This window comes from Branchiostoma floridae, chromosome 4 (assembly GCF_000003815.2).
Source record: "Branchiostoma floridae strain S238N-H82 chromosome 4, Bfl_VNyyK, whole genome shotgun sequence".
In the NCBI taxonomy this organism is placed as follows: domain Eukaryota; kingdom Metazoa; phylum Chordata; class Leptocardii; order Amphioxiformes; family Branchiostomatidae; genus Branchiostoma; species Branchiostoma floridae.
In genome coordinates this window covers 15,760,509-15,778,567 of record NC_049982.1, presented here as the reverse complement: position 1 = coordinate 15,778,567, position 18,059 = coordinate 15,760,509, and the positions used below count along the sequence as shown (strand labels likewise).

The following is an 18,059-nucleotide window of genomic DNA, read 5'->3' as shown; positions in this document are numbered from 1 at the left end:
GTTATAAGCATAAAAATATACTGATAGTAGCCAGTATGAAGCCCTTTAAGTATGCACAGTATGAGAAACATATGGCAAGAAGATATAGGCAAAACTGGTTGAACTCTATTCATTCTGCATGAAAACAATTGAGGAATTGAAAACAATTATTTCACCATTGATTCTTTAAAAAACGAACCGCTAAATTCTATCATCTGTAGCATTATGTAATTGTGGTGGTCATTAGAATTGTAACTACACATTTGTCTTCATTCTATCTGTTAAGTACATGTATACAGAGATGAGATGTTAATTGTAGAAGGAATTGACCAATTTCGACAGAAATTAGACAATAGTTTGGACTTGATTCTAAAAAACTGCGTTTAAAAATGCACGACTTGTTAGATGGTCTAGTATTTGAAAACTTCATGCAAGGTTGCAGTAGAGTGTCTAGATGTGGCATTGGGTGGAGGGCTATGCTAATGATTTGTCTTGGAGTGCCATAGAAAGATAATCTCAAATGAATCTTTTTGGTGACAATAATTTCTATTGTTTTGGAGCCATGGTTGTATTCCTTTTGTAAACTTTTGATCAGTATTTGTATTTTCCCAAGTATAGAGGGAACATACAGAAAACAGTATATATTTTGTGGTACTTTTGTCCCAATGGGACTTTTTAAAAGTGTACTGAAGGAGCAAACCTTGCAATAGACCTTGTATTACTTGCTTAGATATTGGTGATGGGTTTTACCTGGTGAAAGAAAGACAAAATTTTAATTTACATCAAACTAAAGGGTTGTACCATATTTCCTCTGTGACAAATTTGCCATCACCAGGTATAACACTATACTGTATGTATTGGACTTTCCTAACTAAGACCCTAATGTTCCAGATACATGTAATAATTTGTAAATATTAAACGAAATGTCAGCAGCAGACCCATCAACAAAATTTTGCAATGTTTCTCTGTTTGCTGCTTTTCTTCCTCTTCTCAGACTCAGGAAATTTGCCATGAATCAACTTATTAAGAACTTTCAATAGTCTTGTTCTAAAAAATTGTGCATAGTACAGCTCCATCACTGTTGATATAGAAATCATTGTTATGTAAGCATTTGTGTAATTTTCACTTACCACATAAAGCTATAACTGTGTCTATTAGTTGTTATAAACTGCACATCTCTAGATACTTCAATTGAATCTGTCAAACTCTTTTGGTATAAGGTTAAAGTTTGGGAAAGATGTACAACTGTCTCCATCCTTGGGAACAATTAGACAAGGTTCTTTAATTCATGAAGTATACTCTTAATTTGCATTTGTTTGGCATCTTTTTCATTGTTTACTTCATTATTATCAGGTTACATGTAAATATGTTTTATGCAAGCAGCAATTTCAGCATTTATCTGAACATTAGCAAAGCTGATCATGACAGGTGCTAGAAATCACTCCAATAGAAGTTACTTCAGTTCAAGTCATAAATATGTTTTAATGCCATAATCTTCAACATTTAAGCAAGAGCCTAATATTATTTTGGCAAGTTGAATTTTGCTTAGTTCTGGTTATGATTTCTTGGTGATTTACAGGCTACATTTTATGCTGTTTACGTTATCCATTGTGTATAGCTGAATTGTATGCAACCAGCTTGTTTGTTCTTTATACACCAGACATAATGTTATTGTAAGGCACCATTCTTAAGAACTCTAATTCTTATTTGATACATTTTTGGTGCAATTATGATAGTATAGTTGAAACTGTTCTGTTCCCTTTGTATTAAACTTTGCATGTTAGAGATAGATTTTTGTTTGTTTCTCTTGAAGTCATGTGAAGCTGAATGGATACAGATGATCTAAAAACAGCAGACTTTACTGTGTCAAGAATTAGAGGTACATTGGAGTGTGTAATGATAATCAACTATGAAGAATTGTCAGTGCACTATGGTGATCATTGTATGTTTGAAGGGTAACCTTAGATCTGTTGTAAATTTATAAATACACGCAGTGCATAAGACTGCAAGTCTGGTTGTTTTTAATGACATAATGAACTAGTACTTGCACTCTTGCTGATCATGTTGATGTTGAATACCGTTGATACAGATGGGAAAGCACAGAAGACGTTTTTTTAGTAAAGAATATGCAATGCACTTGTATTTGTTAACCCTGGGAGCTTGGATATACAGTTTTTGATGGGAAGAAGTTTCAATATGTCCATGCAATGTTTACATAAGGATCATGTTAGACATCTGTCAGCAAGGGTTGAAAACTACACTAAACAAAGTCATTTGGTGGGTGTTTCTTTCCCAATGTTCCCTTACCTCCACTGGGGTTACATCCATCAACAGGTTATAAAAACTTATATGAACTCCTTCTAACCTCCTTGGTCTAACAGATCTCTATTAAACTATACTTACATTGATGAGGTTTACAAATGATAAGACAGCTGCAGTTCTATGTACCTCAATGCACACTTTCTATCATGATCATTGTTGTGTCTCCAATGTTTTTCATATCCAAGTTTCGATCTATAACTTAACTGCTGCTAGTAGTACATTTTGTACACATTTAGTAGAAAGGGCAGCTGTACTTTGTAGCGTTTTCTTCTTACAATGGAATCATTAAACTTCAATCATGTTCAGTCATAGATTCTGTGTCTACCTTGGATATGAAGTGCTAATTTAGGTAACGTTACTAGAATAAAGCCTACATTTGTATTTAGTTTGGACTCCCATATTTGCTCCCTCAAATTACATATATGGAAGGTAAGGCCTAAAATCAGCATATTGACATCCTGGAAAAAAGAGAGTTGTTGACAGAAATACCTTTAATTCAGGAAACATACAGCCAAAGAATTTGTACATTGGCATACTTAGTATAATGGTCACCTAACAAGGTGTGGGGTTCGATTTTGATCAGGACATTTTTTTAAATCAATTATTATTTCAGGTCAATTAGGCCATGCTGATTTGCAAATACTTGTAAATGTACTGTATATGGATGACATCCTCTGGGAAACCCAAAACTGATGCTAACGTGTGAATAACAAAAAGTTTGTCAAAAAAATGTGCCTTCAAAATGGAATATACTGTAAGTGGTCAGGAAGGTTGAATAAGAACATAACACACAATATGGTATACCAAACAGTAGATTTTTCATTCTTTCGTTTACTTCCTCTTTGACCATGGAATTGACGGTGACATAAGTATATATTTTCCGATAATTTTTTTGCAATCTATGGCTCATTTTGTGGCTGATGCGCACAGATGTCATCCATGTAATCAAATCAACATGGCCTTATTCTTGCTCAAAATGTAAACAATTCTTAGTTTTGCACAAATTTGCAGGATAATCCTCAGGATTAGTGTTGACAGGGTCACTTAGATAATATTAACGAAGAACATCCTGTCAATAGGCAGCCAATAGAATGTTGCTGAATAGGTAACATTACATCCGGTAGTGTCAAAAAGATTCTTATTGACAGGAATATCCTGTCAATGGTGCCAGAGATTTTCTTTATTGTATTTACAGGAACATCTTTGGTAAATAAGATGGCACAGAAAAGGAGGAAGACAAACATGGAGGCATTGTGGCCAAGTTCATCACAACTTTTCTTGAGATATCACGACTTGACCGGTCCGATAGTGGTCTAACCAACCTCCGTCAAAACTCTGAAATGCAAAATGAAAATATAAAAATGAAAATTAATATATGACAGACATGCAACCACTCTCGCATTGGTCAAACCATAAGTGCCGGTCTCTCATTGGTTGAAACGCTAATTGTGATGGGCAGGGGTAGGCAGTATCGGTCTAACAGAACTATGGGAAATGACGTCATCTGTTCTACAGTAGAAGTTTATGAGTGAGAATCTCGAACACTGAAGTCGTCAAGTGAGAACAACAACAAACAGCGGAGATATTCTCAAAGGTAACGTTCAGCACTTTGTCAACAGGCAGATCAAACTATCGTGCCGAGCTTCGTCGCCTCGTGGAAGTGGCAAACATCGAGCAAACTTTGGAAAACAGCACTCGGTTGACCAGTTGGGAATTCTGTCATGTCAACTTTTCACGTGCAGGCAAGGATATGAGGCGGTGGGTGAAAATAAAAAAAAGTGCGCCCGTGCCTTTTTATTTTCCTTAAACTTGCCTCTCGTTTAAGGCTTTAGCTATTCAAGGTTGGATGTTTGTAATAAGAAGGTTCTATTTCTTTTTATTTGCTAAAATGTGATGGATGGGGGGGGGGGGGGCATCAAAGGAAATATGTGAGCGCATGCGCAGATCACATTAGTTAATTAGCGCCTCGAACGCTGACCTAACGTGACACAACCAGCAGCCCCCGCCAGGGAGGCCAGTCGCGTCAGGATGCGTTCGTCACGTCATCAGCAAATCCTACTGTAGCGTAAATGTTTCACGGTATCCCCGGCCCACAGCTTGTCGATGAGCCTTCCAAGCAGGCGAAGATTCAGTCGTGGTGTCGCCAGGTCGTGTTTTGAGGCCGGGATTCTGATAAACTCGATTCTCTTCATCAACACCGGGCACATGCGGACGTGCCGGACGATCTCACCAGTCACGGGTAACCGTCGGTTTTTCACGTCGCCTTCGCCGTCACTCATCCCAAGATTCGCCATCCACTCAGAAGGTGTCTCATGCCTCTGTAGCGAATCCTACTCTTCTTCCCGGATCATCCTTGCAGCGGGCGTCATGACTGAATGGAACCCTACCTCTAGTGGCCTTCACCCCGCTCGCGCAAGTGGTAGGATCCAACCCGCGGCTGCCGGACTGCAGTAGTAGACCACCCACCGGGGTTGTTTACTGTTAACTCCAAGCTCGCAAAACCGTAAGTCGCGCCAGTTCGGACGTTCCTTATACTCACTACATAACTTTACTGGTGGATCCTAGATCGTGGTCCCGCTCGGATAGACGTCCTTCATTACGATCTCTACACCGTGACCCCTCATTTTAAACACCTCTGTCGTACGGGATTACCTAACAAGATTGGTAGGGTCAGGATTCCGACTGTCCACACCATTTCAGACCCCCTGTCTAATTGAGTCCTTCTGTGCGCCAACGTACACTAGACTCGCCATATTGAGATGATATGTCTGCCAATATCCAGCGAAGACTGACACCGCTGGCTCGTATTTTGCCATGTTCCTGTACCCTCAGTTGGTTTCGTAGACTGAGGTTCCTCGAGGCCTCTCCGGGTTTGAAATGTTGGATCCTACGGACAGTGTTTCCTTACAGGAGTTGGCTCGCCAAGTGTAACCCCAGCGGTATATATCCTCACAGCTGGCTAACCAGTTAAACAGTGACACTCCTACGGACTTCGTTTCCTCACAGGAGTTAGCTAGACAGCTAAATAGTGACACTCCTACGGACTCCTACGGACTTAGTTTCCTCACAGGAGTTAGCTAACCAGTTAAGCAGTGACACTCCTACAGACAGTGGTTCCTCAAAGGAGTTAGCTGTTAGCTAGTCAGTTAAACAGTGACACTCCTACGGACAGAGTTTCCTCAAAGGAGTTAGCTAGACAGTTACACAGTAACACTCCTACGGACAGAGTTTTCCTCACAGGAGTTACCTAACCAGTTAAACAGTGACACTCCTACGGACTTAGTTTCCTCACAGGAGTTAGCTAACCAGTTAAGCAGTGACACTCCTACGGACATAGTTCCTCAAAGGAGTTAGCTAGTCAGTTAAACAGTGACACTCCTACGGACAGAGTTTCCTCACAGGAGTTAGCTAGACAGTTAAACAGTGACACTCCTACGGACTTAGTTTCATCACAGGAGTTAGCTAACCAGTTAAACAGTGACACTCCTACGGACAAATTTTTCCTCACAGGAGTTAGCTAGCCAGTTAAATAGTAACACTCCTACGGACAAAGTTTTCCTCACAGGAGTTAGCTAACCAGTTAAATAGTGACACTCCTACGGACAGTGGTTCCTCACAGGAGTTAGGTAACCAGTTAAACAGTGACACTCCTACGGACTCAGTTTCCTCACAGGAGTTAGCTAGACAGTTAAACAGTGACATTCCTACGGACAGAGTTTTCCTCACAGGAGTTAGCTAACCAGATAAACAGTGACACTCCTATGGACATACTTTTCCTCACAGGAGTTAGCTAGCCAGTTAACCAGTGACACTCCTACAGACAGTGGTTCCTCACAGGAGTTAACTAGCCAGTTGAACAGTGACACTCCTACGGACATAGTTCCTCAAAGGAGTTAGCTAACCAGTTAAACAGTGACACTCTTCCGGACTTCGTTTCCTCACAGGAGTTAGCTAGACAGTTAAATAGTGACACTCCTACGGACAGTGGTTCCTCAGAGGAGTTAGCTAGCCAGTTAAATAGTGACACTCCTACGGACTTCGTTTCCTCACAGGAGTTAGCTAGACAGTTAAATAGTGACACTCCTACGGACTTCGTTTCCTCACAGGAGTTAGCTAGACAGTTAAATAGTGACACTCCTACGGACTTCGTTTCCTCACAGGAGTTAGCTAACCAGTTAAATAGTGACACTCCTACGGACAGTGGTTCCTCACAGGAGTTAGCTAGCCAGTTGAACAGTGACACTCCTACGGACATAGTTCCTCACAGGAGTTAGCTAACCAGTTAAACAGTGACACTCCTTCGGACTAAGTTTCCTCACAGGAGTTAGCTAGACAGTTAAATAGTGACACTCCTACGGACAGTGGTTCCTCACAGGAGTTAGCTAACCAGTTAAACAGTGACACTCCTACGGACTTCGCTTCCTCACAGGAGTTAGCTAACCAGTTAAATAGTGACACTCCTACGGACAGTGGTTCCTCACAGGAGTTAGCTAACCAGTTAAACAGTGACACTCCTTCGGACCTCGTTTCCTCACAGGAGTTAGCTAACCAGTTAAACAGTGACACTCCTACGGACAGAGTTTTCCTCACAGGAGTTAGCTAACCAGTTAAACAGTGACACTCCTACGGACAGTGGTTCCTCACAGGAGTTAGCCAACCAGTTAAATAGTGACACTCCTACGGACAGAGTTTTCCTCACAGGAGTTAGCTAGCCAGTTAAACAGTGACACCCCTACGGACAGTGGTTCCTCACAGGAGTTAGCTAACCAGTTAAGCAGTGACACTCCTACGGATCTAGTTTCCTCACAGGAGTTAGCTAACCAGTTAAATAGTGACACTCCTACAGACAGAGTTTTCCTCACAGGAGTTAGCTAACCAGTTAAGCAGTGACACTCCTACGGACATAGTTTCCTCACAGGAGTTAGCTAACCAGTTAAGCAGTGACACTCCTACGGACATAGTTTTCCTCACAGGAGTTAGCTAGACAGTTAAATAGTGACACTCCTACGGACATAGTTTTCTCACGGGAGTTAGCTAGCTGGTTAAACAGTGACACTCCTACGGACAAGTTTTCCTCACAGGAGTTAGCTAGCCAGTTAAATAGTGACACTCCTACGGACTTCGCTTCCTCACAGGAGTTAGCTAGCCAGTTAAATAGTAACACTCCTACGGACAAAGTTTTCCTCACAGGAGTTAGTTAGTCAGTTAAACAGTGACACTCTTACGGACAGAGTTTCCTCACAGGAGTTAGGTAACCAGTTAAACAGTGACACTCCTACGGACAGAATTCTCCTCACAGGAGTTATCTAGCCAGTTAAATAGTGACACTCCTACGCGCATCATACTCACAGGAGTTAGCTAACCAGTTCCACAGTGACACTCCTACGGACATTGCTTCCTTCCAGGAGGTATCTCGTCAGCTATTACATAGTGACACTCCCACGGACATAGTCTCCTCACAAGAGTTTGTTTGCCAGTCACACTGTGCCACTCCTGCGGACACTCCTCTGACCAGTGTTCCTCATAGCGTTAGTCAGTTCATCAGCGACGCTCCTTCGGACTGCGTTTCCTCACCGGAGTTCGCTTGCCAGGTGTGCAACAGTGACCCTCCTACAATGATTCCTCCCAGGAGTTTGCCAGACAGTTATACAGCGACACTCCTATGGGCCGTGCTTCCTCACAGGAGTTAGCCAGCCAATTAAACTTTGACACTCCTACGGACAGCGTTTCCTCACGGGAGTTAGCTCGCCGAGTGTTAACCCATAGCGCTCCGACGGTGTCTCCTCACAGTAGTTCCCTCGCGATCGCTAAGTGCTATAGCGTGACACTCTTTCATCACGGAAGTTCGCTCGCTAAAGTGTCCAACATTGACCCTTTTACGGACAGTGTTGCCCCACTGGAGTTCGGTCATCTAGTGTTCAAGACGACACGCATACGGACAGTGTTTCCTCATGAAAGTTGGCCTATGATCAGCCGTTCAAGTCTACCAGTTGCTGCTCCGCGACTCTCTAAGGACAGTCTCTACTCACATGCGTTTGGTCGCCGGGTTTAAAAGCTGTGACAAGCCTCATGACGGCTTTTCCTCTCAAGACGTAGGTAGACAGGTATCCAACAACCCTGCTTCTCTGAGCCGCGTTTCAGCGTGTACAAGATTGCTGCACCGGAGGCCAGCTTCTTCTCGCGTCACACATCTCTGAGGGTCATCTAACGTCTTCTACGCATCTCCGGGCGTCGGACGCTCCCACAAACGGGGAGGGTTCGAATTCAATGCACGAACTACAATTCTTCTACACACGTATGAACTCCTATTGTGCCATATGTATCTACGAGACCACACCCCACATTGACTGTATACATCTGTTACAGACTGAGTCATTGACTGTTACAGACTGAGTCCTTCACCATCTGTGAAGTTATTCCTTCAGGGCGTTGCGGTCACTTGATAGGTTCATTTCACCTATTTACCTCACTATGTGCCTCTGCCAGTATAGCAGAACATCCCAAGTTATTTGCAACTGACTGTTATATGTTAAGCGTTAAGGTAAACCCCGTCCTTGTTGTTTTAGCCGATAGGTACGCCTTCTTTTCTTATCTAGTAGCCTATAGGTATGTATGCCTCGGACTTGTCTAGTTCACCAAGTACATGCGTGCCCTGTTCTTGCTAATTACTAGCTAGTTGAGTTAATTTTTCGAGAACTAGCTAGTTGAGTTAATTTTTCGAGTACGATTGAAAGTTAATTCTCGCCTCTACACTTTGTTAGCCGTCTGCCTTGCGCTCCCTCCACGCCTCCGCTCTCTCCACTCCAAACACCTCACTCTTCCTCCCTACGGGCTTGGTCCTGGTGGTTTTCCATGTTTGATTGCACAATGCATTAAAACTCTACCAAGCCCATTCCTTCTCCGCCTCATTCAATTCGGCATGTAGTGTGAGAGAGCAGATAATTGGAAATATGTGAGCGCATGCGCAGATCACATTAGTTAATTAGCGCCTCGAACGCTGACCTAACGTGACACAACCAGCAGCCCCCGCCAGGGAGGCCAGTCGCGTCAGGATGCGTTCGTCACGTCATCAGCAAATCCTACTGTAGCGTAAATGTTTCACCCGCCCACCCACCACGTGGTTTTCCATGTTTGATTGCACAATGCATTAAAACTCTACCAAGCCCATTCCTTCTCCGCCTCATTCAATTCGGCATGTAGTGTGAGAGAGCAGATAATTTGGCAGTTGGGGATACTGATAATTTTTTTTTTTATTTAAACCGTTGGATTTTCTGCTTTACTTCAAAGGGCCACACATGGTGTTACTTAACATTACTTTTGTTATATGCTTTGCTTGTCTGTATTTGTTTCAATGTTCTTTTGTACTCTCAGTTTGTTTCTGATGACGGCATGAAAATAAGCATGTTGAGCTTGAGTGTGCCGCCATCATGTTCCGTATTTATCTGTTGCAATAAAAAAGGGGCCACACCAATTTTATTACTTCTCGGATTCGCCTATCCATTTTTTTCATTTTCCAAAAAAAAAGTCCCGAGGAAAAATAATATGTTTTGCTCACAAACCTGTCAATATTGGCATTCTCAGCCACATACATGTAACACATAATTCCAGTCTAAAAACAATGCCTTTTTTAAGATCATTAGTAACAAATCAAAGGAAGAGATTCGCATTGAATAAAACGTGCCATTAAACTCCTCTGGCTTTTAAAAATTTTTTTTAATCAAGCCGTATATCTCTTGACCTCTTGAAAAAAAAAATTTCGACCTGTCGGTCCAACGTTTTTCTGAAAAAATCCAAGAAGCAACAAATAAATTTGATGTGGCCTAAAGTTTAGTGTAGCGTCCCCAATTTCTCTTGAAGCTCGAATACAAGTTTAGCCATTGATGATGAAAGCTCCCTGGTTTACCATGATACCCACTTTTATTTACAGGTAACAATTGGATTGCCCCAGTATCAGATGGTGATGGTTTCTGAATTGACTCAGGAAGTGAAGTGACCTTGCAAAGGAAATCTTAGGCTCATCACTTCCTACATGTACATCAATCCCAGACTTGTACTTTTTTTGTGGCTTCTTGCTTACCTCAGCAGCAGTGCCAGAATTTCAGCAGTTGACATACTGGTACGAAGGGCAGTCAAACATGGACCGTAAAGCAATACTGAAGTGTGAGTTCTGTGATTCGTACATATGTACCCAACCTGAAAAATTGGCCAAACACATAAGGAAGAACCACAGACCTACACTCAGTTGTAAGATCTGCAATTATAAATGCCTCAATCCCAAGACACTGCGAAAACACTGGAAAACACACAGAGGGGGACAGGGGTCGAACACTGAACCACCAAATACATACGCTGAACCAATATTTATCTGTGAGCTCTGTGATTATCAGTGTACTGCGCACAGCATATTGTTAGGACATATGAAGCAGCATAAGGAGATGCTAAATGCTGACAAACCCAAAGGATTCCATCATGATGGAAGCAGACCTGTACTGTACTGTGACAGCTGCAAGTATGAGTGCATCAATCCCAAGACAATGAGAAAACATATCAAGAATCACAAAAAGGGACATTCAAAAGCTGCACCGTCCAATGCACAGCTGCACCTCCAACATGTCAATCCCAAGTCATCACAAATCTGTGTGATGAAACATACAGATGGAAGTGAGGTAGATGATAACTCTGTATCTGCTGAAAGCTTCGACTTCATGTGTCCCACTCCCTACCACAAGGCCGACATGATGGATTTTGAAGAGCAAGAACACAGAACTCAGCCTTTCCCAGCTAAAGTTGAAATTGAACGTCCAAATCAACCCAGCAAGACTATGACATGCAGTGGTACTGGAGTAGTATTAAGGGACAATAAGCCTTACTGTGCATTTTATTGGAGCCAGGGCAGCTGCAGTTCTAACACTGGGCACCTGGTGGAGCTTCATGTTGGTAATAACGTTGTAACATCAGGAGATGTGCCATGAAAATTGGAGGTCCCAAGTTTGAAAGACAAATTTGTCTGCTAATTTGTTATTGAGGCATTACATATATATGATGATGATTATCTTTGTATACATCATGTATGTATCAATATCTTGAAATGGACCTTGAGCCAGTAGTCCTGGATTTATTATGTTCAATGAAATTATGGTAAAGACAAAAATTTAGCAAGGCAGTAAAAAGTACATTTCTCTAAAAGTTCATTTATCTGTTTTCACTCTCAAGTTACAGTTAACATTATTACATTTCCAGTTCATGAATCAATTGCGTGAAGCCAGTTTGAACTACATGTATTTTTAGTTGTCTTGCTGCACTTATGGGAAGGCTGGCGTATGAAGCCATTTTGAACTACATGTATTTTTAGTTGTCATGCTTATCGGAAGGTATCCACTAAAATCAGATAGCTTATCACAATCATTTCGGTTGTATTTTGGTGCTTTGCAGAGTTATAATATTGGAACAGTATTATTAAAGCATGACTATGCATCTCAATGATTCAATGTTTTTATTTTTCACCTTGTAAATTTTGAAGTGCTGATTAGTTCGACACATGAGCATCAAGTTTGTCATCCTCTGCGTAGTCAATTGACGTCAAATAAGGATTAAGTGGCACCTATACAGCCTTAGCTTACATCTACTTATTTTCTACGTAAAAAGAGAGAACCCGTGTCCCTTGTATTTTGCTACTTGAATGACAGATTTCCTAATACGATATCAGCCACCCCCGTGACATCCCACCCTGACTTGATAGGAATCAAACTGAAAGAAGTCTGTGTAACAACCTACTCTGGTACCTGAAACATAGGAAAAATATGACATTACAGGGTTCATTAGCTGAGTATCAGTTGCCATCGCCATCTTCTGTAAATATACCACATAGGAAAAGCGTGATAAGATGCCAGAAATTAAGGCCACCCAAGAAAGTGCACGTTTCCATGCGGTGGGAACTACGCTGTAAACACCGTTGCCAAGCTTGCCGATATGCCCTATTATGGAGCGTGTTTATTTGATCCTGTGCTTTCAACCAGAAACATCTACCATAATTGGTATTGGTTTGAAATACGTCATGGATAGGCGGAGCAAACTCTAAATTACGAATGACCGCCTACACATCTGCACACTCTGTGGCAGGCACTACTATCGCGCTGTGAGAGGAGTCCAACAGATTTTCAGCACCAAGGACAGACCGTGCTCTGAAAACTTTTCTCCTGCAAGACGATTGTATCAGGCCCAGAAATGTCACCGCCTATTGTTTCCTGCCACAGCTACACTGCAATACAAAGGGTAAGTGGATTTAAAATCATCGTGTCAGCTCTGACTGTGGTTCTTGCCATTATTAGTCATTCTGCTAACTGCCAGAGTACGGAACAGACAGGTCGAAACGGGACATTGAACAGGAATATAGGAAGCATGATAAACAGCGGGACTGTTGCTTCTACAGTTAATTCGACACCTGAACCAGACACAACTACACCGATTGGATCCACCCAAAATAAACAGCCGACAGTTCGGAATGTCGTAGTCTTTCCCTCACCTCCAAACGAACCAGAAAACCAAACAAGTAATTCTACAGACGTGGAAAATTTGGCCAACTCCGAACAGCACAGAAATCAGGGACAAGCAGATCAGAAACGCGTCTATACCGATGGTCAGGATAGTTCCACATCTCAAAGACCCCACGGAATAGAGAGCGAAAAGCACTTTCTATCTATCACAGCAATCATGGCAACAACCGCAGACAACTTCAGTCAAAGCCTAGACTCGGCACCTGATGAACCAAGCATACAAGACCTGGAACACAGTATCGAAGACGCTTTGAATGTCGGACACTTGGATGACGAAATAGTGACAGCAATAGAGGAATCATTTCAAGATGACTATGAAAAGTACAATTCAACATCAGGAGATTTGGACACGTTCGTCGAAGATGAATTACATGTCCCTGACTGCGGCACCGGCTTCGTACCGTTTGATAAAGAGGAATGGAAAATTCTCCATCCCAACGGGACACTACGTCTACTCCTCTCCGGGCTGGTCGTCGACGAAGAGCACTATGTCAGATTTGGCAACTTCGTCTTCATTTGCAACGACTTCCTCAAGTTTTCCTCAAACTTCACCGTGTCGCTCTCGAGCGCACTGCCGGAGGGGTACACACCACAGGAGATCCTGACCCTCGCCCTCAGCAGCCTCTCCTTTGTCAGTATGCTCGTATTCATCGCCGCCGCCGTGGTGAAGAAGATGTACAGGAAGATCCCGGACATCCTGAAGCTGAACTTGACCTGCTCCTTGTTGGTCGCGCAGACAATTTTCGTCTTCTCCGACGAGATCCCGTTGGGAAAATTCTGCGTGTTTCTAGCCATCCTGACGCACTACATGTTCCTGGTGGCCTTCCTGACCATGAACGTTCTGGCCTTTGATCTGTTTCGGACGCTGGGACGGGTTTCTGGAGCCATGGTGTTCAGGTGGGTGTGCAGTCCCTTGAAATATCTCTTTAAGAGGGGTATATTATGTTTGTGTTCTACATGTACATCGCCCTGTGGGCAATTCTTGTTGCTGCTTTTAAGTTTAGTTAAAACAAACATGCCACCATTTCCGTCCAAGGGTTTGAGCCATTTTAAGAAAATTAACAGCAGCCTCGAACTGTTGAGTCATCTAAATCTAAGTAGCTTCTCTTCCTTAATACTTTTTACCATAACGATGTAATTTGGCAAATCTGCTGGGTACAGGATCTAAAGTCTGCAGGAAACTGCGGAATTCACACATGTACCCATCTAAAGGAGGAGAGGGATAGAGAAAAAGGGAGGGAGAGTAGTAATGAGGTGTGTTTGTGCTGTGTATTACAGGAGTGTAAAGGGCTACATGTGCTACATTTGGTTGGCCCCCTGCCTGATCGTAACTATCAGCACCATCGTCGAGTTCAGCCTGGAGTCGAAGTTCCTGGGTTACGGGACAGATGTCTGCTGGATCAAGAACCCCGTTGCCCTGGTGGTCAGTAATCAGTAACGTTTGGAGTAGCGAGAATTAGCCAATTTCTGTTGTAGAGCAACTAGTGTTACAATTATAGGTTTGATTGACAGATGTCATCAACTGCGATTTGCAATGCTAGTGTGCTTTGTTGGTTGATTGATACGTTTGTGTCCATACCAATATATTAGCGCCCTCCCATGCTAAAAGGAGGCCCAGTGACTAATCACAGTGATACACCAAATACCCTGCCCATGTAAGCTATAGCGGATCAAATCTCTAATCATCCAGGAAAAACGGATGATAAACTAATCTGGTTGCTTGAACAGTATGCTATGTCGGGATGATAATGATTAGAACCACTGATGTAGAAAATATTGCATTAGACCATCTGCGTTAATGAGAAAACCCAGCTATATTTGATGGAAATACACTGGAGGTGAGGATCTGTAGTAATTGCGTGGCATTCAATATCCGGATTAAATGTACGTAAACATAATTGGCCTCCTGTGTGCTGTAACACAAGCGCCCCACGCCGCCTCCGTGCCATATCAGTTTTATATAAAAAAAACCGCAGTTGCCATGTCGACTAAACAAACCGCTACTGCTCGCTGTTAGCTTCATTGCACTCGAACGTTTTACTCTCACAACGCAGTGCCTCCTCTGGGCCACTGACGTAACGTCACTTAAAAGACTAAAAAACCTAATACAAAAGTGACAAAATTAAGATCGTTCAAATCATCACCTGACGGTGCCAAACTTTTGAAAGTATTGATTATGGTGCAACTGGTAAGGTGGACAAAAACATTAAGTTTATATAGGCTATATAATATCCAATGGCCGTCCGATATTCTGCAGTAAGATTCCCTTTATTAGATATTTCCGTCTCCTAGGATAAGAGATTAAGAGCCTTGCAAATGTTGAAAATCGCGAATCAACACTTCCCCCAAACAATAAACGCCGTCGCTCGAAGAGGGTATGCGAATGAGACTATTGCTGATAATGCTATGTCTGATGCAAGCTCTCCCGTACACCCAGGTGACATTTGTGGCGCCTATAGGACTGGTGTTGGCGAGTAACATGTACTTCTTCATCCACACGGTTCTGAACATCACGGTGTCGTCCATCCGGACGGCGCGTGCCCGCCATGGCGCCACCTACTCCCAGCTACAGGCCTTCCTCAAGATCTCCACCCTCATGGGGCTGGGCTGGATCGTCGGCTTCATCGCCGCAGGAACACAACAGGACGCGTTGTGGTGAGATTGCCTCTCATTTCTACAGCTCATGTGTGATGTGCCATGTCATGTGTCATGTGCTATGTTTCTTACAGGCATCCCCTTTACCGTTTTGATGTTTATTTGTAGCTTGGCATCTATCCGTATTTGATAGCTTCAACAGGTAACTGACTACGGATGGGTTCCAGGCTAGTTCGTTTTAACTAGATACCACCGTATGTTTAATATGGTTTCCTTGTTTTGTTTTTTGTCCAAAGCGAAATGATACCGGTAGTATACTTCTGATATCTGGAGATCTTTTTTTTTTCACTTTTGTGATAAAAATGACGCACCCCATCGGCATCTTGATTTGTCTTTTCACATACTTTCGTATTGAGTATTCTTTCCTTCTCTCTTTCTCTCATTATTTCCCCTCCCTACATTATTCCTCGAAACAACACAGTTCTCTTGTTTCAGGTACATCTTCATCATCTTGAACTCCTCACAAGGTTTCCTCATCAGTATCTCCTTCATGACGTCACCCCGGGACAAGGCGGCTGACAACAAACGTAAGGGGCGCGCCAGCATCGTCCGTGGTAAGAACCGCTTGCCCTCTCCAGGCGGAATGCAGCAAAGCGGGTTCCAGATGTGCCGAGCTAATCTCAGCTGCAGCACAAGTAATATCACAAATGTGTCAACAGCAAGCATGGCGAGCATTGAGAGCAAAGACGACTCTAAAAACACGGCTATCGTTGCTGCAGATGTCATAGCAGTGGTGGCCGATGACTAATGTCCCGTAGTGTTCCTAAATAGGACGAGAATGTACAATTGTACCTAGTACCTTTTCACAGCTCCAAAAGACACCTTTCTGACAAAAGAGGCCAGATAGGTCTTGACATTTGTTGTGACGTATGATATAGTTCAGTGCAAAGTTAACATTGTGCATTTGCTTGTATTTTAATCATTATTCATTTAGGATCTATTGTGAAGTATGTACAACGTGCTATAAGAAGACATTTTGTTATGTGTACTTTCACTCTCTATTCTAATCACATTCAAGATTATGTACCAAATGCGGACAGGATCACCAGAAACAAAACGAATGACGTTTAAAGCCACAAAAAGTTTATTTACAATTCATTTATTTATCTTATTATCTAGATATCCAGATATTTTACTATTATCATTATCTATTCCTTTAAGAATATGTCACAAATAATTTTAGTGCAACTGGTCCTGGGCTTGGCAGGATCTTCTAATCTGTCCTTAACTATAACGTTATAGCAACATTTCCCCCAACTATGACCATGCAGAAGCAACTTTCAGAACAACAAAACAATAAAAACAAACCTAGCTGAATGTAGGACAATGTATGGGACTTCTTGTCTCCTGCATAGTTTCACTTCCCTAGAGCACACAGCAAATTAATGTCATACACATGTTTACACAAATCAATCTTAAATCACACTTTTTAAAATCATAAGACCTAAGCAATACTTAGGCCACACCAATTCAAATAATTGGTCCTCAGAATTCCTGCTCCTATTTTTCCTGAAATGAAAATTATAACACTTCCTATTTATGAAATTTTCACCATTAAATTACTATGAAGCCATTCAACAACTTGACAACAGTAATGTGATTAGAAGTGCCTTTACAAGCTCAATACAATTTGGGTACAATCATTGAAGTTATATTTTTTTCATTCATGAAGGACATAAATACATACATAGATGCAAATATTGTACAGTGGTAGTGTTTTTTTCCAGCTGAAAATGTCTTTTATATGTTATGTATGTCCTTATCTTTACCCCAGACTTTTTTCACATTATTTAAAAAAAATGCTTAATCGCCCTGTTGCTTGATATTTTTGATAAAAAAATCCAAGAAGCAACAACTCAAATTGGTGTGGCCTTAAAACTAATTTGATTAATTAGGTCATGTGAATGACATCCCACCCCAAAACTAATGCGAGCATGCGAATAAAAAACGTTTGGGAAAAAAAGTTGCCTTCATTATGAAATCTAATTGGGCAACAAAATACCATGGATGTCATCCATATAATCCAGTCAACATGGCCTAAACAATGCTATAAAGTTACATTTGCAAGCGAATGTAAGACGTTTCCACATGTTCTGCAAAACGAGTCTGCATGCTGGATTTGAGTGGCAAATTCTACCTGAAATTGTTCCAGCATATTGAAGTTAACTGACCCTAATCCCTCCATCATTCTGGATATTGATGACACTGTAACATTTGCAAAATGATAACAATAAATGCACTGTAACATAAGCCACACATGGGCATACTAATACTATTCTTAAGTTCAGTTGAGTGGAGTACATATATCCCTGACATAAGGCAGGCAAGTGTGATATTTGTTACATAATTCTTTCACAAAGTCTTAACAAAAAGGCTATAGAGATGGACACATGGAGACATACCTAATTCACAAGCTGATCAGATACCCCCTGGTTTGTATTTGGGCCCTAGGAGAACAGGGTATACTAAAAGGTCAGCATTGGCATACGTAAACACAGTACATATACTTTTAGGTGATACCATGACATGGCAGGTATACCAGTATAGTTT

The 18,059-nt window shown here is 41.9% G+C and overlaps 3 protein-coding genes across 4 annotated transcripts in view; all 3 read left to right on the top strand.

Moving 5' to 3' along the window:
- Window positions 1-4,755, top strand: part of LOC118413595 — an 18,460-nt gene extending 13,705 nt beyond the window's left edge. The window contains exon 6 of the mRNA XM_035817122.1: window positions 4,398-4,755. Coding sequence (XP_035673015.1) covers window positions 4,398-4,755 — 358 coding nt within the window. The remainder of the gene's footprint in view (window positions 1-4,397) is intronic.
- On the top strand, window positions 3,725-11,772 carry LOC118413474 (zinc finger protein 64-like). Of its 2 annotated transcripts, none has more exons than XM_035816884.1 (2): window positions 3,725-3,895; window positions 10,229-11,772. In XM_035816884.1, the coding sequence occupies exon 2, from the start codon at window positions 10,437-10,439 to the stop codon at window positions 11,271-11,273; it is 837 nt and encodes a 278-aa protein (XP_035672777.1). In that variant the 5' UTR covers window positions 3,725-3,895; window positions 10,229-10,436; the 3' UTR covers window positions 11,274-11,772. The 2 variants fall into 2 exon arrangements, with proteins under 2 accessions (XP_035672777.1, XP_035672776.1); XM_035816883.1 differs by having other exon boundaries at window positions 3,792-4,059.
- Window positions 11,773-11,952: 180 nt separating this feature from the next.
- On the top strand, window positions 11,953-17,725 carry LOC118413472 (adhesion G-protein coupled receptor G2-like). Its single transcript, XM_035816880.1, has 4 exons — window positions 11,953-13,751; window positions 14,133-14,277; window positions 15,292-15,509; window positions 15,945-17,725. The coding sequence occupies exons 1-4, from the start codon at window positions 12,526-12,528 to the stop codon at window positions 16,255-16,257; spliced, it is 1,902 nt and encodes a 633-aa protein (XP_035672773.1). The 5' UTR covers window positions 11,953-12,525; the 3' UTR covers window positions 16,258-17,725.
- The last annotated feature ends 334 nt before the right edge of the window (window positions 17,726-18,059 follow it).

Coding starts and splice junctions, on each gene's coding strand:
- LOC118413474 (XM_035816884.1), top strand. CDS start 10,437: ATGGACCGTAAAGCAATACTGAAGTGTGAGTTCTGTGATTCGTACATA.
- LOC118413472 (XM_035816880.1), top strand. CDS start 12,526: ATGTCACCGCCTATTGTTTCCTGCCACAGCTACACTGCAATACAAAGG. Junction 14,278..15,291: donor AGAACCCCGTTGCCCTGGTG/GTCAGTAATCAG, acceptor CCGTACACCCAG/GTGACATTTGTGGCGCCTAT. Junction 15,510..15,944: donor ACACAACAGGACGCGTTGTG/GTGAGATTGCCT, acceptor CTCTTGTTTCAG/GTACATCTTCATCATCTTGA.